At 47.8% G+C, this 21,859-nt stretch overlaps 1 protein-coding gene across 1 annotated transcript in view; it reads right to left on the reverse strand.

Annotated features, from left to right (window-relative positions):
- KDM4A (lysine demethylase 4A) overlaps positions 1-21,347 on the reverse strand; it is a 30,858-nt gene extending 9,511 nt beyond the window's left edge. Inside the window, exons 1-13 of the mRNA XM_089663751.1 lie at positions 21,148-21,347; positions 17,842-18,021; positions 17,428-17,603; positions 12,844-12,958; positions 11,607-11,800; positions 11,456-11,505; positions 8,897-9,000; positions 8,676-8,813; positions 5,769-5,947; positions 4,987-5,150; positions 2,197-2,486; positions 1,564-1,681; positions 733-914 (exon numbers count right to left, since the gene is read on the reverse strand). Of these exons, the coding sequence (XP_089519877.1) occupies positions 733-914; positions 1,564-1,681; positions 2,197-2,486; positions 4,987-5,150; positions 5,769-5,947; positions 8,676-8,813; positions 8,897-9,000; positions 11,456-11,505; positions 11,607-11,800; positions 12,844-12,958; positions 17,428-17,603; positions 17,842-17,979 (1,848 nt within the window). The 5' untranslated portion in view covers positions 17,980-18,021; positions 21,148-21,347. The remainder of the gene's footprint in view (positions 1-732; positions 915-1,563; positions 1,682-2,196; positions 2,487-4,986; positions 5,151-5,768; positions 5,948-8,675; positions 8,814-8,896; positions 9,001-11,455; positions 11,506-11,606; positions 11,801-12,843; positions 12,959-17,427; positions 17,604-17,841; positions 18,022-21,147) is intronic.
- Positions 21,348-21,859: the final 512 nt, after the last annotated feature.

A 21,859-nucleotide genomic window follows, 5' to 3' on the forward strand; every position in this document is an offset into this window, starting at 1 on the left:
TCAGTGCCGCCAGTCAGTGCCCAGAAGTGATGCCAGTCAGCGCCGTCTATCAGTACCCATCATCAGTGTCACCTATCAGTGCCGCCTATCCGTGCCACCTCATTAGTACTGCCCATCAGTGCCCTTTAGTGCTGCCCATCAGTGCCGCCTATCAGTGCCCATCAGTGCCGCCTATCAGTGCCCATCAGTGCCGCCTATCAGTGCCCATCAGTGCCGCCTATCAGTGCCCATCAGTGCCGCCTATCAGTGCCGCCTCATCAACGCAAATCAGTGAAGGAGAAAATATACCTGTTTGAAAAATTTTATAAAAGAAACAAACTTTTTTTTTTTTCAAATTTTTTGCACTTTTTTTTATTTATAGCGCAAAAAGTAAAGCGCCCAGTGGCGATTAAATACCACCAAAAGAAAGCTGTATTTGTAAGAAAAAAAATGATCAAAATTTCATATGGGTACAATGTTGCATGACCGCGCAATTGTCAAAGTGCGGCAGCGCTGAAAGCTGAAAATTGGCCTGGTAAGGAAGGGGGTATAAGTGCCCGGTAGGCAAGTGGTTAAACAAAAAAAGGCAGCAAGACAGCTTTACCCAGGCAGCCGGTCACAAATCAAATGAAGCAACACGCCTAATGAGCGACTTTAATTCATTTAAATTGTCACAAAGGAACCGTAAGATTTCCAACTCTCCCAAGCATCAGTTCTGCCCGGCAGCCGCACTACTCTCCGGCGAGAGCTCACCTGATAATACGTCCTGAAGAGCAGACATACGGAGCAGTGCGGAGGGACCCGAGACATGGCCAGGTTGTATTCCCTCTCCAACTGGAAGGTCTGAGGTTTGTTCTGCCACAGCTGGCTCAGGGGTTTGGCCCAGGGCTCCGTCTCCTCAAACTCATCATCCCTCAGAGTCTGTTCAGGCTGGTCTGGAGGACAAGGAGGAAGAAATAAGAATTTAATGGCAAAAAAAAAAAAAAAATTATATATATATATATATATATATATATATATATATATATATATATATATATATATATATATACACACACACATATATATATACACACACACACACACACACACATATATAAAATTTATGAAGATAAATTGTATACAATTATTTGGAGGGGGAAAAAAAAAAAATATAATACTAAAAATATATATATATATATATATATATATATATATATATATATATATATATATATATATATATATATATATATATATATATATATATATATATATATATATATATACACATATATATACACACATACATACATACACACACACATACACACACACACACACACACATATATATATATACATACATACACACGATAAATACTGAAATATAGAATACTAAAATATATATATTATAAATACTAAAACATAGAATATTAAAATATATATATTAAATAATACTGAAATATAGAATACTAAAATATATATAATAAAGAATACTGAAATATAGAATACTAACACATATACAATAATATATATATATATATATATATATATTTTAATTTGGGGTTTACAACAACTTGAATTATACCATGAAGGCACCTACCATCTTCACTACTGCTGTCCTTCATCACCAATGGGTGGTAACGGGGGAGTTTGGAGAGGGGCTGTCTTCTGCTTTTGGCATTCTGGTGCTCCTGCATGTTCCGGTGTTTCCCAGCAACCTGCCAGAAAAATGTGTTACTGCTGAGATACAAGTCATGATGCATATAGCAGATCCTAAAGTTTCAGTAAAGAGGAATTCTGGCCCCGTGCAATCCATGCACTCCAGGATTTCTGGTGTCCTACACAGCCCCCGACAGCAGCATCCACTTCCTGGCTCCTGAAGACATATTGCCTTCAAGAAAGTTTTACGTTGCCGAAAGAATCCATTTGAAATGGATTTTGTGATCTGCCCGACTAAAATGCCCCTCCCTGCCTGCGCGCCGTCTCCTCCAGCAATGTAAACATGTGTAGTTCAGCTTCGAGTGTTTGCCGGGCCAGTCTCCGAGAGCCAGAAGGACAGCCCCCTGCGCATGCGCATGCATGACGTCATACCCCACCAGACAATGAAGAGGACCAAAGACCAGCAGCCCGGCACTGGCACAGGACCGCTGAACAGGTAAATATTGGGACTAGTTCTGCTGAAATGAGATTTTTAGTCATTTGGTTTACATCTACCTCCACCATGGACACTTACCTCCTCCAGCTCGTGTTCGGTAAAGCTGGCCATGGAGCTGGTTTTCTTCTGCACGGCAGCTTTGCCTTTGGAGTAGCTGTGCACACCGGCCTTTTTCTTCGTGGTGCATCTTTGCTGTGTGTCGGAATCTGTGTCCGATGAGGCCGCGCTGTCCGGGGAGCTGTCCTGGGATGACGAGGAGCTGTCTGCACTGGAGGACGGGCTGGCCGGGTTGGAGTATGGAGTGTAACTTTCTGGCATGCCATAATTTTCAACATTTTTCAAAGTTTCATATTGTTGTCCAGAAGACCCTGAAAAAGGAGGCAGATTGAAATGTATGAGAAAGAAAAAAAAAAAACACACTCTCCAGTCTTCAAAACGGAATAAAATATCAAAGAAAAAAAAAAAGGAAAAGAAAGTATGGGGTGATATTCTTCTACCCTATAAAGGGTGTAAGGCAGCTTTTTTTTCAAACTGGGGTCCTCTCAACTTATGAGCTGGGGGGGTTAAAATGTGGCCCGACATTACCAAAAGGGCCACACAATGTTTAATATATGTAATGAGAGGAGTGTCAGACTGCAGACCTAATAGAGGAAATGAGGGTCAGAGAGCCAAGGAGGGGGAGACAGAGCCAAGGAGGGGGAGACAGAGCCAAGGAGGGGGAGACAGAGCCAAGGAGGGGGAGACAGAGCCAAGGAGGGGGAGACAGAGCCAAGGAGGGGGAGACAGAGCCAAGGAGGGGGAGACAGAGCCAAGGAGGGGAGACAGACACCATGCTAGTGTGCATGGAACATAAATCAACACCACGAGCCATAAAAGTTTGAACAACTAAAAAAGGACCCAACACAAGTGAACTGCATATACCAAGTCTGGTTGGTGAAGTGAAGACCTGTACATTGGGGACACAAAACCTCATTGCTGGAGTGGAGAGGAGTATAGTTCCGCTTTATGGAAAAGGGAGGAGATCTGTCAAGTAAAGCTAGGAGCACATTGCAGATAAGATATAAAAAAAAAAAAAAAAAAAGCCAACTGGATGACAAAGATCATCTACATCAAACTGAACAGGGTGGGGACCTTCAACACATAATGCCAATTTACTATCTCAGCTCAAATCAAATCAAGGAACAAACACCTAACAAGCTTCCAGACACCAATGATGGATGATGCAATCAGAACAGGGCAGGTCAATGTATTTTACACCTCTCTCTTGTTCTTGAACAATCAACATCTGCCTTGACACATTCCACAGAGATTGGATTAAGGTGTCTGTGCCAACTGTGTGAATACATTCGGTTTCGACACGCTTTGGAAGTGACTTGGATTAGCTACAAAGGGGGGTTTATGTAATAAAATCAGAGTGTACAATCAGGCTCACTTCTGCAAGGAGACCAATCAGCTTCCAGGTTTTATAGCCAAAGTTTAACTGAACAAGTGGAAGTCAGAAGCCGATTGGCTCCCATGCACAGCCGCACCGGATTCTGTGTGCTCCCAGTTTTAGTAAAATCAACCTCAATATCTATAACATTACAGAGCAAGTCTAGTTAACCCTTTTTAGCCGAGCGCACACAAAATATGCGGCCTCTCGGCCTTGACGCCGAGGGGCCGCATATTTGCATGCAGTTTGAAAATACATATGTGCTAAGAACAGGCTCCCAGCACATACATACGCAACTCATGGAAAGGTCCCGATCTCCCCTTACGATCGGGACCTTTTCCGATCATGTGACGACAAATCACGGCGGTCACATGATCCTAAAACCCCGCCTGCCTCCTGGCTTCTGAAACTCTTAAAGGGCCGGGAGGCACCGGCGCCAAGGGATTAAAGAGAGAACCAACCACTACTAGATATACCAGAACCTGAATCAACGAGAACCTTCCACTCACATTTTAGGGATCACCTCTAGCACAGAATGCTTGGGGACACCGCCACCAACCCAAGCAAGGGGGCGCTTTTCCACCAATTCACATTTTAAAAAAAGGAGAACTTCTTCAGAGACCACCAGTATCAAGGGCACTACTCTCTACAGACCACCAGTATCAAGGGCACTACTCTCTACAGACCACCAGTATCAAGGGCACTACTCTCTACAGACCACCAGTATCAAGGGCACTACTCTCTACAGACCACCAGTATCAAGGGCACTACTCTCTACAGACCACCAGTATCAAGGGCACTACTCTCTACAGACCACCAGTATCAAGGGCACTACTCTCTACAGACCACCAGTGTGTTAGAAGACATTCCTCCACTGACCACCAATGTAAAAGGTTTTTTTTTGTCTACTGACCCAAGTAAGCAGACGTTTCTCTAACTCCTAGATTAGGAAGCATTGCATAAAATGTTTTTCTTCTTAGATTTCTGTACTTTTTTTTTTTTTTTTTAATACTTTTTGGCACAATAAACTTGAGACAAAAAAAAAAAAAAAAAAAAAAAACAGCTGTTGATAAAGGCTGGTATAAGGTCTCTTTGTTTTACCCAGTTTATACCTCGTTCTTCTGGGAGGCAGGCATAGTATACCCACATACACTACATATGAGGATTTAGAATTTCATTTAGGGGCACCATTATGTCAGATTACACCCTTCCTTGCTTGGATCAGCGACTCACAGTTTCCAATGGCTGTACACTATCGCAGCTCTACATTCAGCAGAGTTCTAGTTTAGTAACCATTTCTTTTGCATTGTGCTTCCCCATCATGAAAACGGGAAAAAAAAAAAAAAAAAAAAAAAAAAAAGGCGAAAAGAAGAAAGAAAAGAAAGAAGAAAGAAAGGGCTCAAGATGTCCTTTGTCTTTTAGTTGGTGACCTATACCTGGTTCTGTGTCCTCCGGACTGCACTCCTCCTCTTTGACTTCATTCACACAGGAGGTCTCCATGTCACACTGCACATCTTTGAAGTCCTCATTGTGGCTCAGCTCCTCCGGGACCTCCAAACACACCCGGTGCCGCTTGGTTCCGATGCGGTGTCTGGTCACGCTAAAACAAAAAAGTCAACTACATTAAAAAGAGGAGCAAAATGGTCTAATAATGTAAAGTATTGCATTCATTAACTCGTTCACCCATACAATCTAACAGTCAACTGCACAACAAGCCAAGCTGAAGGTTCAACAACTCACACCTCCCCTCTGACAGGTTGCAGCCAACACTATGAGCAGCTATGAGCTATAAGGATAAGGATCCAGCCAGTGTGGTTCCCATCATGAGGTCACCATGTCCACTATATAACTGATCATTCACATGCAGGCTGGAGGTTTTACAAAAGAAGCCTTCAGCCTGAATGTGGCTGAGTGCATCTGTTTAATACTGTAATTGTCACATACAATTACTGCACTAAGGATAAAAAAAAAAAAAAAAAAAAAAAAAAAAAAAAAAAAAAAAAGGAAGAGGAAGAAGAATCCATCTACACACACTTTGCAGATTTTCCCAAACTGGACCTGGTCATCCAGACTTCGATGACATTCACTAGTGAAAGGGTTTCTCTCCCAAACACAGCATTATCAGTTTTGGTTAAATGGACCCCTTCCTTTACCAGCTCCTTCAGGGAATTCATACAGTAGATACACATGCAGGATGTACCTCCAGATTGCCACTGACCTTTTCTTTTGCTCAGATTCATTATGTTCATCCACAAACTCCGCTGCCTCCGGGGTGGGCAGGCTGTGGTCAATAACCGTGACGTCTTTTCCCACTTTCCAGAGTTTGTAGCGCTCGGGCTGGAACTTGCGTACAAACACATCCATCGAGATTTTCACCATGTCCTTTCTGCAGGAGCACTAGAAAACACAAGTTCACCATCAGGCATGGAGTTAAAAAAAAAGAAAGAAAGAAAGAAAAAAAATAAAAAAAAGGAGGTTCCTCAAGTTTTTTTTTTCTTTTTTGGGGGGGGGGGGGGGGGGGAGTGATTAGGGGGGGGTTGAGTGCTCAGGTGTAATATATGCCAACGGCAGTGAAAGGGTTGAATTGTATTTGTAGGCATAACACACCTATGGGTTGATTTACTAAAACTGGAACAATCAGAATCCGGTGTAGCTGTGCATGGGAGCCAATCAGTTTCTGACATCAGCTTGTTCAATTATGCTTTGGCCATAAAAAAAAAAAAAAAAACTTGGAAGCCAATTGGTTTCCACACAGAGCGGCACCAGATTTTGCACTCTCCAATTTTAGTAAATAACCTCCCCAGTTTACATTGACACACACACACACACCTCATGGGGCTCCAGGGCAATAAGGGATCATGGGGCCAGTGTCCTTGCCCACACTCAAATCACACAAAGCCTATGAAAAGGTACCAAGGACAACTCATGGGGCCCCCTACTGACCCCGGGCCCTCGGCCAGTGCCCAAGTTCCCCAATGTCCAGTCCGCCCCTGTATACATACACTTTACTGGCTGATCTCATTAACAATTGCAAACTTAAATTATTACTATGTGTCCCAACAGGATTAACCTCTTCCCACCTGCTCAGTTGTCCCTTTAAACTATTTGAAACACCCAGGGGGTGCGCAAAGGATCGGTGATCATGTGGCCACCAGATTGGAAGCAGCGCCCACTGACTGCTGATCTGTACATCAGACCAACGGTGGTCTGTAACAGCGCACTCTCAGCACATAAACAGGCACCCAGCGCAGAATATGTGCGGGAAATCCCTCTTTAGACACCACACGTGTGTTAAGGATCGTGAAGGGGTTGGCCTTCTGCATCCTATGTTAATGCGGGGCAGGGGAGACCCGGTCATTGGGGACAGACAGTTTCCTGCAGTCTGCCCGAGGTCTGCTCCAGAGACCCAGCAAGGTGAGCAATATATCTTTTTAGGTTTGTTGTGTGGATGGGAAGACCTAATACATAAAGCAAATAAAATTCTCAGGTTTGACAGCGAACACACACGTTAAAATCAATTGACTTTTCAGCAAGCTGGCATTTTAAAAAATCCGCTTATAACCTTCCTTTGTAATCATGGAGCGCACCTCTACCTGCCCTTTACAGAGTTTTTGGACCCCAGCCATCTATTGATCCGTCTGATCTCTGTGTGGATACGTTGTTTATACTCTACAGAAAGCAGTTTAAACTGGCATTTGCCTTCAATGACCAGGCACCGGTGTGATCTCTCTCTGCGAGCCCATCAATGAAACATTTGTTCTTTGTATTTATAATGGCCAGCTGTCTTCTAAATAAAAAGGGAAACTAAAATAGTTTTGGGTCTGTTATTTAAAAGTTCAAAAAAAGGAACTGTTGTTTAAAAAGGCATGCCCCCAACCCCATGAGTGCATCCCACCTGGCCTAATACTTACCTTTGTCTTTAATCCAGACCCCCCCCTTCACTGGGCGACAGTGCCTGGAGCTGCAGACCCTTTGTTCATGGAGCATCTCCGCTAGGTCCTCCTCATGCTTTAAGTTCACACTAAGGCTGAATTTATTCCCATAGAGAGCCATACCCATGGCACCCTCCAGAGAACAGTTCTTCCCAACAGGAAATTACATTTCCAGCCACATCCCTATATCCTGACTAGACCCCGCATTCACCGTATCCCCTCTCCCCGGACCCCGCATTCACCGTATCCGCTCTCGCCGGACCCCGCATTCACCGTATCCGCTCTCGCCGGACCCCGCATTCACCGTATCCGCTCTCCCCGGACCCCGCATTCACCGTATCCGCTCTCCCCGGACCCCGCATTCACCGTATCCGCTCTCCCCGGACCCCGCATTCACCGTATCCGCTCTCCCCGGACCCCGCATTCACCGTATCCGCTCTTCCCGGACCCCGCATTCACCGTATCCGCTCTCCCCGGACCCCGCATTCACCTTATCCGCTCTCCCCGGACCCCGCATTCACCATATCCGCTCTCCCCGGACCCCGCATTCACCATATCCCCTCTCCCCGGACCCCGCATTCACCATATCCCCTCTCCCCGGACCCCGCATTCACCATATCCACTCTCCCCGGACCCCGCATTCACTATATCCGCTCTCCCCGGACCCCGCATTCACCATATCTGCTCTCTCGCAGCAGACAGAAATTTTGGCAATAATTTTAGTAAATATAAAAAGGCTTAAAAAAAAAAAAAAAAAAGTCTTTCCTCATCAGCATTATATAGCAGTCTTGTGACTTCTATCAGTGTCCAGCAGAGCACTGGTAAAAGCTTATAGGAGTTTTCATTCTGCTCTGACTGCATAACCCCTGACCCTCTGTCTGGACAGTGCCAATCAGCCCTGTGCTAATCACATACACACCCCCGTGAAGAGTGACTCCTACAGCTTTGTACAATCAGCAGATGGACTGGGGACAGTAGAAGAGGAGGATCAAAGAAGTCAGGATCAAACAGCCTTTTTACACAGTGCAGAGGATTGGCCCCTTAGGTTCCACAGTGCGTACATCAAGAATGCTTTACTGCATCCAAGAATGATTTTACGGTTGTGGGTTTAGTAACACTTTAATAGCCTTTTTAAACCTTCTTCAAAATAAACTTCACAATTCGGAAGTCTCAGCGAATTGGAATCCACTTACCAGAACAGCCTGTTTCCCGTACTCGATCCATCTCAACGTAGCGAAGTTGGTGGACTCGGCACAGTTGAAGCCGTGGTTGAAGCCAGCATGGTAGCCGTATGGGAAGGTGACCATGAACTCTCCAGCCTCCTGAGTGATCTGCAAGAATCACAGATTAACAACTTTACTGATCAGATTGTGTCCAGAGAATCACAACCGAAACATTTGCCTTCTCTGCTCACCTTATCGAAGGGGATGCCGTATTTCTTCAGGATGAAGGGCGAGATGACAGTCATCTTGTGACGCAGAAATGCTTCACAGTTCTGAGCGCTGCCGGGGAAGAAGCCTGTGCAACAAATACCGCCATCAGATATAAAAAATAAAAAGGGCCGAGTTTACAAGGCGCTGGAACTGGAAGTGACATCACTCCGGTCCTCCAAGGGCATAGAGATGAGTGGAGGCCATCCTTTCCTTCACCATTCTCTATGCCCAGCGCCGGGATCATTTGGTGGTTTCTCTGGTAAGGCTGAGAACTACAGAGAGGCGTATGCATTCACCACTATAGCAAATTTAAAAACCTTTTTTTTTTTTGTAATTATTTTTTTTTTTTTTTTTACACTGTCCCTTTAAAAATTTGAATCACTTATTCCTATTACAAAGAATTCCCTTGTGACAGAAATAATTAGTGACAGGTCCTCTCTATGGAGAATAAAGACCCCCACATCTCGTTCTACAATGTAAAGCATTAGATCAAAAAACAAACAGAACATTGATCTAAAGATTTGGAAAAAAAGGAAAAAAAGGCCCTTGTCTACAAGACACCAGAAACGGAAGTCACATCACTCCGGTCCTCCAAGGGCATAGAGATGAGTGGAGGCCATCCTTCACCATTCTCTATGCCCAGTGCCGGGATCATTTGGTGGTTTCTCAGGTAAGGCTGAGAACTACAGAGAGGCGTATGCATTCACCACTATATGAACACGGGGGCACTTTAGAAAAATTTTATTTTTTGTATTCTTTTTTTTTTTTTTTTTTTACACTGTTCCCTTTAAAAAAAAATTTGAATCACTTTTATTCCTATCACAAGGAAATGCCTTGTGACAGAAATAATTAGTGACAGGTCCTCTTTATGGAGAAGACCCCATATCTCTCCTCTACAATGTAAAGCATTAAATAAAAAAAAAAAAAAAAAAAAACCACACACACAAACAAACACTGATCTAGAGCTTTGAAAGAAAAAAAGCCTTGTTTACAAGCCGCCGGAACTGGCAGGGACATCCCTCTGGTCCTCCAACAAAAGCATAGAGATGGAGGCCATCTTTCCTTCACTAATCTCAGTGCTGGGATCATTTGGTTGTTTCTCAGGTAAGGCTGAGAACCATCTAAATTGTCCCTAGTATGTGTATGTATGAATGTAAGTACGCCCCCTTGAGGGTTAGGGACCTTAGATTGTACGCCCCCTTGAGGGTTAGGGACCTTAGATTGTACGCCCCCTTGAGGGTTAGGGACCTTAGATTGTACGCCCCCTTGAGGGTTAGGGACCTTAGATTGTACGCCCCCTTGAGGGTTAGGGACCTTAGATTGTACGCCCCCTTGAGGGTTAGGGACCTTAGATTGTACGCCCCCTTGAGGGTTAGGGACCTTAGATTGTACGCCCCCTTGAGGGTTAGGGACCTTAGATTGTACGCCCCCTTGAGGGTTAGGGACCTTAGATTGTACGCCCCCTTGAGGGTTAGGGACCTTAGATTGTACGCCCCCTTGAGGGTTAGGGACCTTAGATTGTACGCCCCCTTGAGGGTTAGGGACCTTAGATTGTACGCCCCCTTGAGGGTTAGGGACCTTAGATTGTACGCCCCTTGAGGGTTAGGGACCTTAGATTGTAGGCCCCTTGAGGGTTAGGGACCTTAGATTGTAGGCCCCTTGAGGGTTAGGGACCTTAGATTGTAGGCCCCTTGAGGGTTAGGGACCTTAGATTGTACGCCCCTTGAGGGTTAGGGACCTTAGATTGTACGCCCCTTGAGGGTTAGGGACCTTAGATTGTACGCCCCTTGAGGGTTAGGGACCTTAGATTGTACGCCCCTTGAGGGTTAGGGACCTTAGATTGTAGGCCCCTTGAGGGTTAGGGACCTTAGATTGTACGCCCCTTGAGGGTTAGGGACTGATGTGAATGTACAATATATATGGAAAGCACTGTGTAAAATTGACGGCGCTATACAAGGACCTGAAATAAATAAAATAAATCAAGCAGCAGCGGTGGGCGGGTTGTTTTCGGCACCTGTATTGGTGCTTTTTGGGGGTTTTTTTCCTTCTTCATATCAGCCAACGACTGATGGGGGTGTTTTTGGCCACCGAAATTTCGGCGCACCCCTAAAGATGACCCCAATATTTGTATAGTGCAACACTTCGATATCTGCTATGGTGTTCCTCGATATACGGACCCATACAAAACAAACTTTACATGTTAGTATAGTAGGTCTTTGTACCAATTATCCCTGAAGATCTCAAATCAAAGTTTTCACTAAACTGTTCTGGATTTCATCTCACTTCCTATTGTATGAACATCCAACACCGTCCTCCATGCAACTCCATGATCTACATACCAGATTTTATTTCTTCCTTTATGACTGATTAACAGGCAGTGCTTACACCCCGCAGTCCCCTGTGACTGGAAAGAAAGATGTTTCCCTTGACAAGAGTCTGGCTTCTAAAGACGGCTTGCAATGACCAACCCCAAAAACCTCAGACTTCTTTTATTATCCCGAAGCGACAAACCCCTCCCCCGGACTGGTCACAGGACTCACCTTTGGCCAGTCTCTCCAGTCTCTTGCCATGCTCTGGTGGAATGCTGTACCTAAAAAAACAAAATCAAAAAAATTAAAAATAAATATCAATGAACAAATAATTCTGACGCTTCGGCTGCGAGAGACAACATCCAGGACTGGCCACACTCACCATGATTTGGGCTCTCCGAAGTGCAGGTAGTTGATGCTGTACAGGTCCATGTCTTCAGTGTGCCAGGCAAAGGAGGTCTTCCACATGCCGAAATACAAATACGGGGTGTTCACACCCTCTATGGTGATGCCGCTCTCCCTCTCCACCACGTCCAGGATGGTGTTCAGACGGCCGATGTTCCATTCTTCCACATGCTGCCAACAAGGAGAGAACAGTGAGGATGGGCACCATACAGATTACAGGCATTTCTTCAATAGGTTACACATGCAGTTGGGGGGGGGGGGGGGGGGGGGTGGGGGTAGTACACATGCCACGGCTGAGATTCTTCGTAGCTGCAGCAAAAAAGTGAATATGCTTTTGAATTCTACAGGGGGTCTTTATTCTGAAGTCAAAAGATAAAAAAAAACTAAAATAACTAGAGGCCATGGGAAAGAAGGGAATGTTCTGTAGCAGAACAGGAGGGGAAGAACAGAGCAAAACAAAGTGGCAGCGCACAGAGAAAAAAAAAATTAAAATAAAAGCAAAAAAAACACAACAAAAAACAGACAGGAAGTGAAGAAATCCCTTCAAAGGGAATCCCTTGGGGACCTTCAAGTCAACAGAACTAATGTCCCCATTGTTAGATTTCCCCTCTATTAATTTTTCAGAGGACAACACAAAGTTTGGGGTCCTCTTTTACTTTCAATAATGGTATACAGAAAGAAATAGGGAGGGTGAATCTCCTAAAAACGGGGGCCACAGACAGCAATAAAGACTGGCAAGGGTCCTAAAACCAACACAACCAAGAAAACCAACACAACCAAGAAAACCAACACAACCAAGAAAACCAACACAACCAAGAAAACCAACACAACCAAGAAAACCAACACCAAGAAAAACAAAACCAAAACCAAGAAAAACAAAACCAAAACCAAGTTGTGCCTGTAGTTATACTTTAAAAGGACAGCTTGTACTGAGAGCTCCAATGGGTCCTACAAAAGGGAACCATTCCTGACAGCCATGTCACAGATCAGCATCTGCTTGGTTCTAGGTCAGCGACTAGAACCCTGTCAGGAAAGAAACCGTCAGGTCACATGACGTATCTGGATTCACCAAGCAGAGGGAAGTATGACCAGCCTTTTCACCGAATGCTCAGAACAAGACATCCTCTCCTCCCCCCCCCCAACTACCATCAGCTTTGATAAATTCCTTTTGTGGTCATCGAAAATCTCAGTGTAAAGCAGCTCCTGATGAATACCTTGTCATAGAGAGTCCCGTTGACATCAGCTCCATAAATCGGAGCGTTGAAAGTCAGATTCTTCCAGTATTTGCGTTCCAGATCTTCAAAGTCAGCGTAGCGAGGTGTACAGAACCTGGACAAGGAGAAAAGGAAACAAAATAAAAACATTTCTACACAACGCTGGGAGATTTCGCCTCAAGCAGAGGAATTTTCCCAGGACTCTGCAGTCAGCGGAGGAGGTTTTGGGATTATGGCCCATTTCATCCAAACATCAAAGTATTACCAGGTTCTGGCTTTATCGAGGGAAGTGTGCAGAGATTCCATCAAAACATACCGGGGGTGTAAATACTTAACGTGCATTTTCTTCTTTATCCCCCCCCCCCAATTGTTAAAGGCTACTCACACTTTTAAAATAACCCTTTAAGGACCACCTCTGTCCATTTATCTTTAACCTCTTCATGCCGGCACCTCCTGGTCCTTTAAGGGGTTTCAGATGCCAGGAGATGGGGCAGGGTTTTAGGGTCATGTGACTGCCATGATTCGCTGTCACGGCAGTCACATGATCGGAAGAGGTCCCAATCGCAAGGGGAGATCGGGACCTTTCCACGAGACAGACATATGTGCTGAAAGCGCACAGGGCGTACGGGTGAAGCAGCTGTGAAAACTCCGTGGTCAGCAGTCATGTGATAGTTGAGGTCTCGCCCCTAGAGCCGGCGGGGGACAAATGCAGCATCCACATCCATACACAGATATATATATATATATATTTTATTCAGTGTGCGTGAAAGTATTTTGAGATAGATATATCTATATCTATCTCAAAATACTTTCACACACTGAATAAAATTCAAAATACTAACAAATCCATCCACAACTCTGCCCCCGGCTACATCACCAACCTGGTCTCAAAAGATCAACCAAACCGCTCTCTTCATTCCTCCCAAGACCTTCTGCTCTCTAGTTCCTGTGTGACCACCTCCCATGCTCGCCTCCAGGACTTCTTCAGAGCTTCTCCCATCCTATGGAATTCCCTACCCCAATCTGTTTGACTATCTCCTAATCTATCCACCTTTACACAATCCCTGAAAACCTTTTACCCCCAGTTCACATATCTGCAGTTCTGCGGTCTGCGTTTTGCGGGGACACGAGAGCCCATTCATTTGACTGGACTCCTGTGCCCCGGGACACGCAGGGAAGAAGTCCTTACACTTCTTCTGAAAACGCAGACGAGGTTCCCAGTACGGTTGTGAATTCCAGTGCAGGCAGCGTGCCATTAGAATGGCACCCGCCAGTGGGTGCGCATTCCTCTGTGTGGGTGGTGCGGCTGCACTTTTTTTGTGCAGATCCGCAGCGGCACCACCCGCACAGATGTGAACCTAGCCTAAAAGCAGCCTATCCTGCTTCTACCTAGTAAACTGCCACTTATTTCCTCCATCAGCTCCTCCCCCACAGCCATTACCTTTTGTATCACTCAACCCTTCCTCCTAGATTGGAAGCTCCCAGGAGCCGGGCCCTCTGTGTCCTCTTGTACCGAATTGTATTGTAACTGTAATGTCCGCCCTTCATTTTGTACAGCGCTGCGCAAACTGTTGGGCTATATATACAATTTTTTTTTTTTTTTTTTTTAGTTAAAAAGCAACTCCACGCACTTCTTTTAATGGAGGCGGCCAACTGTGAGCAGAAAACACAACCAATCCCTGGTAGTTGTACAATCTCGTCTTGATCAGTGGAAGGGAAATTAAACTGTATCCAATCCCAACAACGAATGCAATATTACAGCACACCGGTCCTTAGATGGGATAATTGTGATATTGTTTTCCTGGCATCTCTTTACCCGGGTGATCCAGCCATGTCCTAGGCTGACAACATTTACTCCTTGTACGGCTTTCCATGGAGGAGCAGGGCTCTCCCCCAGGCCGACAGAACCCCCCAGGGTCTCCCCCCGGCCGACAGAACCCCCCAGGCCGACAGAACCCCCCAGGCTCTCCCCCCGGCCGACAGAACCCCCCAGGCCGACAGAACCCCCCAGGCTCTCCCCCAGGCCGACAGCACCCCCGGCCCTCCCCCAGGCCGACAGCACCCCCAGCCCTCCCCCAGGCCGACAGAACCCCCGGCCCTCCCCCAGGCCGACAGAACCCCCGGCCCTCCCCCAGGCCGACAGAACCCCCGGCCCTCCCCCAGGCCGACAGAACCCCCGGCCCTCCCCCAGGCCGACAGAACCCCCGGCCCTCCCCCAGGCCGACAGAACCCCCGGCCCTCCCCCAGGCCGACAGAACCCCCGGCCCTCCCCCAGGCCGACAGAACCCCCGGCCCTCCCCCAGGCCGACAGAACCCCCGGCTCTCCCATCATCTCCACAAACATGGGAAAGGTGTTCTGTAATTCAGAGAAGGCTCAAGATTTCTGGCAGGATCAGGAAATTGATTTTAACTGCAAAAATGTCCTAAATGGAATACTTAACAGACCTAAAGAGAAGAAAAAAAATAAAAAAAAAAAAAGTTCCTCGTTGGGGTCTACATACAGGATGTCCTGTACAAACTACGCCAGTGCAGAAGAGAAGTCACAAAGCCGCAGGAGTGGAGAAGAAGCGCTGCCAACACCAGATGTACCGATTTGAATATATGGACACCACGAAGGTAACCGCATCCCTCAGTGAGCAAATATTGTCAACAAGCAAAACCAGATGCAAAGCAGGAAACTGTCCGTCTGCCGATGCAGAACATGGGACAACGAACATGAAAAAACATGGCCTCTTCCCTGCTGAGGACGAATACTGTGCGTGGTCCGCGATCTCGTGTCTGGAAGGACGCACAATCCCAAACGCCCACGTAGCTGCTAAAGATGGCTGCTACAACGACCGTCGGCTGGAACCGAGCAGAGACAACGGAGAGAGGTCACCGGCACACCAAGGATCTCCAATATGGGTCCGAGAGGCTTTTATGAAGGTTGGAACTAGGTAAAACATTAACCCTTTGGTGCCGGCGCCTCCCGGTCCTTAAAGGGTTCCAGAAGCTGGGAGGTGGGGTTTTAGGGTCATGTGACCACCGTAATTCGCTGTCGCATGATCGGGAAAGGACCCAATCGAAAGAGATCAGGACCTTTCCGTGAGCACCGAACGTGTGTGCTGCGCGCTCTCAGCGCGTTTTTTTTTTTTTTAATAGAACACAAATGTGCAGCCGCTCAGCGTCTAGGCCCAGACACCAGGAGGCCACACATTTGTGTTCAGCCGGCGCCAAGAGGTTAAAGCCTTTTTGGACCCCGAGGTGCTGGTGACATTTTTCTCCATTATATGGAAGGCTGGGGATTGTACAGTTGTTGAAAAAAATGTTTTTTCTTTAAAGCAGACCTTCCATGGCACCTCAGCCAATCAACAACCAATCAGCTTAGGTGACGCGTTACGGTGCTTGCCAACAGCGCTGCGAGCTCCAAATCCGACAAGAATCCACTCTTTCAATGGGCTGGAGTACATTTTTTGCTGGATTTCAAGCCAAGTCTGCCGGAAGACATGATGACGTCACTGACGCCTCTTGGGAGCAGAGGCAGCTGGGGCAAGTGTTAAAAGGCAATGGATTTCAAGCCCACCAAAAGACATAATGATGTCACTGATGCCTCCTGGGAGCAGAGGCGGCTGGGGCAAGTGCTGGGGGCAATCCCGCACGCCAAGCTGTTCGGGCTGAGGGCAGAGTGCTGGCAAACAAAAAGACGACTGTGCGTCCCATAAAAAAGGTACATTAAAGCGGAGTTCCACCCAAAAGGGGACGTTCCACTTTCAGCCTTTGTCCCCCACTACGGATTGGCACCTTTGGGGAGCGGGTGTCGGCGGGTCCCTGAATTTGACAGGTACCCGCTCCCACTTCGATTGCCTAGGTGACTGGAAACGGAAGTTGTCCTCTCCCACTTCCTCCCCGTAGTTTTCTGGGACACGTGACAGGTCCCATGGGGCCATTCACAAAGCGCAGAGCTTCTTGCGCATGCGCAGTGGGCACCTGGCTGTGAAGCCGTAAGCGGTCACAGCCGGGTGCCCACACTGAAGATGCCGGGGAGAGAAGACGGCCGGTGAGACCAGCCGTGGTGAGGACACCGCTGGATCGAGGGACAGGTAAGTGGCTGAATTTTATAAGTCAGTAGCTACAGTTTTTGTAGCTGCTGACTTTTATTTTTTCCCCACTTTAAGATCCGTAAAATGGCCATTAGAGGCAGCCCTCAGTGGCTCAATCTCCATCGTAATAGTTCTCAGCCACACAGGGATTGCATGGTTTTCAATGAGTCAGCTGACTGGAGACATGTACTGTGGAGGAGGGGGCAGTAAAGCATAGCCGTAGTGCTGCAAAACAGAAGCAGAGCCTGCGTATGTAATGAGTAAAGACAGCGGCTCCCAAGAACAGGGAGATCTCCACATACAGGCTTTTAAAACAGACTGGGGAGGAATTTACCAAAACTGGAGCAGCTGTACACGGCAACCAATCAGCTTCTAGCTTTCATTTCATTTTGAAAACTGAACAGGTTGGAGATGCAAGCTGATTGGTTGCCATGCACAGCTGCACCAGTTTTGATCTCCCCCCCATATAGGATCATCCTTTGTAGGTTTCCCAGCGGTCACTTACTTGTCACTGTTGGCGATACGTCGGAACTCTTTGACGGTCATGGGCTTCTTCTGAATGTTGTACTGTGTGAAGAGTCCGGATTGGCCGGTCACCACCTGCTGAATGGGTGCCGGGATCACCAGATCGTCCAGGTCATCGTAACAGGTCCGTGGCTTCCATTCCTTGGGAGGGACCACCTGCAATCACAACGATCAATCACTGAGTGATCAGCCATCGACAGCCCGGCACCATCTATAATCAGGCTTTCACCCAGCTCTGCCACGGAGCCCAGGGAGTGCCGGTCATTGGCCGGATCAGTGCTACTGGATGACACACTCGGGGTGTTCCCTGATACAATGTATCAATCAGAGAGTTCCCAGTGCGATACAATGGAACGACAATTCCAGAAGCTCCCAGTGTGATATATGGTCCTACCTTGGCCAATCCTGCGCGGTGCGCTCCCTGAGACTCCATGTACGCCATATACCGCTTGAAGTTGCGGAACTCCTCCATGGTCGGGTAGAAGGTCATGATCCGGGAGCCGGGGTTGGGGGTTTCATTCTCCCCCGCCATTCTGACGTCTGATCCCGAGAACGATTCTCAGTCACCGAGGAGCTGAAGACAGAAAGATAAATGGAATATTATAGGATGATCCTCTATACCCCTCCCCCACCCACAGATCTCAATCCATGTATTGCTGGTGATCGGTCCTTACCAAAACTCCCCCCACTCCACAGATCCCTGATGACCGGTCCTCTTTACACCAACTCCCCCCTTCACAGATCCCTGATGACCGGTCCTCTTTACCCCAACTCCCCCCTTCACAGATCCCTGCCGACCGGTCCTTTCTACCCCAACTCCCCCATCACAGATCCCTGCTGACCGGTCCTCTTTACCCCAACTCCCCCCTTCACAGATCCCTGCTGACCGGTCCTCTTTACCCCAACTCCCCCCTTCACAGATCCCTGCTGACCGGTCCTCTTTACCCCAACTCCCCCCTTCACAGATCCCTGCTGACCGGTACTCTTTACCCCAACTCCCCCCTTTACAGATCCCTGCTGACCGGTCCTCTCTACCCCAACTCCCCCCTTCACAGATCCCTGCTGACCGGTCCTCTTTACCCCAACTCCCTCCTTTACAGATCCCTGCTGACCGGTCCTCTCTACCCCAACTCCCCAATGCACAGATCCCTGCTGACCGGTCCTCTCTACCCCAACTCCCCCCTGCACAGATCCCTGCTGACCGGTCCTCTCTACCCCAACTCCCCCCTTCACAGATCCCTGCTGACCGGTCCTCTTTACCCCAACTCCCCCCTTCACAGATCCCTGCTGACCGGTCCTCTTTACCCCAACTCCCTCCTTTACAGATCCCTGCTGACCGGTCCTCTCTACCCCAACTCCCCAATGCACAGATCCCTGATGACCGGTCCTCTCTACCCCAACTCCCCAATGCACAGATCCCTGCTGACCGGTCCTCTCTACCCCAACTCCCCCCTGCACAGATCCCTGCTGACCGGTCCTCTTTACCCCAACTCCCCCCTTCACAGATCCCTGCTGACCGGTCCTCTTTACCCCAACTCCCTCCTTCACAGATCCCTGCTGACCGGTCCTCTTTACCCCAACTCCCTCCTTTACAGATCCCTGATGACCGGTCCTCTTTACACCAACTCCCCCCTTCACAGATCCCTGCCGACCGGTCCTTTCTACCCCAACTCCCCCTTCACAGATCCCTGCTGACCGGTCCTCTTTACCCCAACTCCCTCCTTTACAGATCCCTGCTGACCGGTCCTCTCTACCCCAACTCCCTCCTTCACATATCCCTCCCCATGCACCCCTGGTGACCAATCTTCTTTACCCCCCCCCACCCTCAACCATGGATGCTCCCCAAGTACCCCTGATGACTGGTCCTCTCTGCTCCCCACCCAGATACTGTACATCTCCCTGGTGACCAGTCCTCTCCACACACACACCTTGTGACCCATCCATCCCACCACACAACCCCCCCCCCCCCCCCCCATGTGACCTGTCCTCTTCACGCTACACAAACAGCCCTCCCATGTGACCCGTCCTCTTCACTCCACACAACCCACCCCCCCTTCACTCCACATTAGGGTGGATAAAAATCAATGATTTAAGAAAAAAAAAGGATTTTTTTAATTTAAAATCAGATTTTTTAGGAAAATATATTACCATCCAAAGGTAATTCCATCATGAGATAAAGATTAGTTTTTTAATTATGTAGAATAAGGCTGTATATGTTTCATTGTTTTGGTAAATAAATTCCATGAATCCATTCACAATGTCGCTCTCCAGAGGTTTCTGTAAGATTATTGGGCAGTTTCTCTGCCTACAAGATATTATCACAGATGTCGGTTTACTTTTGCAGTTCTCAAAACTGAATGTGACTCAGCGGAGATCACAGGCCTCTTCACAGCAAAAATGTTATAACATGAACAGAGGTAAGAAAAAGACCTTCATCCTAACTTCTACACACCTATGAATACAGAATCAACCCCTTCACTGCCAAGGTGCAAGAAGTTCAGTGAATAGAATAGAAACAATATTTTTCTGATTGTTTGGAGTGGAATAGATCTGCACAAGAAGAAAGTGAAACTAAGTGTGAGGAGGGAGGGGCCGACAGTGCGAGGGGGGGAAGGGGCCGACAGTGCGAGGGGGGGACGGGGACGGCAGTGCGAGGGGGGGGCGGGGACGGCAGTGCGAGGGGGGGGCGGGGACGGCAGTGCGAGGGGGGGGCGGGGACGACAGTCTAAGTTTCTTAAAATATATATATTTTGTTTAGCCAAATTAGTTACCAAACATGGATGTTGAAGCAAATCACAGACGCCGGAATGTTATTGTTTCAGATGAATAAATCTATTTAAATTGTTATTATTAAGGTGATGATTATTTTTCTCCTTCCTAAATACAACAGAAAAGTTGTCCAAATATGAATGATTAACCTATTAAACTGGGGATAAAAAAACTAATATGAAAAGTTATTCTAAAAATCTTCATCTCCTTGTATATTAAAGTTATACCAGAAGAATTAGTCTTTATGTAGAAAATGAGGATTTACATCAAATCCACCCTGCTCCCCCCCCCCCCCCCCCCCCACACACGTGACCCGTCCTCTTCACTCCACACAACCCCCCCCCACACACACACCTGATCCGTCCTCTTCACTCCACCCCCCCTCATTTGACCAGTCCTCTAGAAGATCTGTGTGATACAATGTAGCAATGCACGATGTCATGTATCCATAGATAAGACGATAATAAGACGATAATGTAACAATCTGACAGACCTCAGTGTGATACAATGTATGCCCCCCTCCCCCCCATGACTCCAATAAAGATACAATGTATGCCCCCCTCCCCCCCATGACTCCAATTTAAGATACAATGTATGCCCCCCTCCCCCACACTGCAGTCACCGGACGGGCCACTGGCGGCACTACAGCTCCCAGCCCTCCCCGAGGGGGGGGGGGGTGGACGGTCTCCTCTCCGCCCGTGATGATTGACAGCAGAGACCGGAAATAACTGCGGGAGAAGGGCAGGCCCTGCTCCCAGCCTCCGCCGCTGATTGGCTGATGCTCCCCGGACCGGAAGTCAGCTCGGGGAAACGTGCGCGGCGCTCCCATTGGCTGAGAGGTCGGTCGCTTTCTTCGGGTCTCTCCCTACCCCACCCGGGCTCCGGAGCCGAGGGATGAGGCCGAGGGGGGGCCCGGCGGACGGTCACTGACCTTTGTTTGTGAAGTGCAGAGAACTCAATCGGGCGTCTTCGCCTGGTAGGCCCAGGACTGGGCGTGTCTCTCAGGGACGAGGTCCCCGGGGCGGCCGATGAGTCGATCCCGCCGTGTGATAGCTCCTAAGTCCGCTGTGTTCCTCAGATCCGCTCGTCTCCCCAGAGCTCCGTTCAGCGTCGCCTTTCGTTTTCTTGCCGTTGCGCCTGCGCACTGCGTCCCAGACCTCTTGGCTAATGGGAAACCTATGCCAGGCGGCCAATCAGCGCGCTGGTCCCGCCTCTTCTACCGCCAGTGGCCACGCCGTTTACCTGGTTCGACTCCCTATTGGCTGAGAGGTCTGGCCCGTCCAACCAGGGATGCGCTGAGTGTCTGTTTTCGCCAATGGGACGCCCGGGGTGTGGTGGCGAGAGGCTGCGCCTGTGTTATTGTGTGAGGGACTCGGGGCCTCCACCGACCGATAACGACCGATAATGGCCGACATCGGAGAGATATCGTGTCACAGCACTACACACACCGACCGATAATGGCCGACATCGGAGAGATATCGTGTCACAGCACTACACACACCGACCGATGCCACCCAGAGAGACACAATGTAACAATAATATTCATCCATATCGAAGAGATACAATGTAACAATAATATTCATCCATATCGAAGAGATACAATGTAATAATGATCCATATCCAACCCAGAGAGACACAATGTA

This window comes from Staurois parvus, unplaced genomic scaffold, assembly GCF_062004578.1.
Source record: "Staurois parvus isolate SC_StPar_1 unplaced genomic scaffold, SC_StPar_1.0 ptg001762l, whole genome shotgun sequence".
Taxonomy (NCBI): domain Eukaryota; kingdom Metazoa; phylum Chordata; class Amphibia; order Anura; family Ranidae; genus Staurois; species Staurois parvus.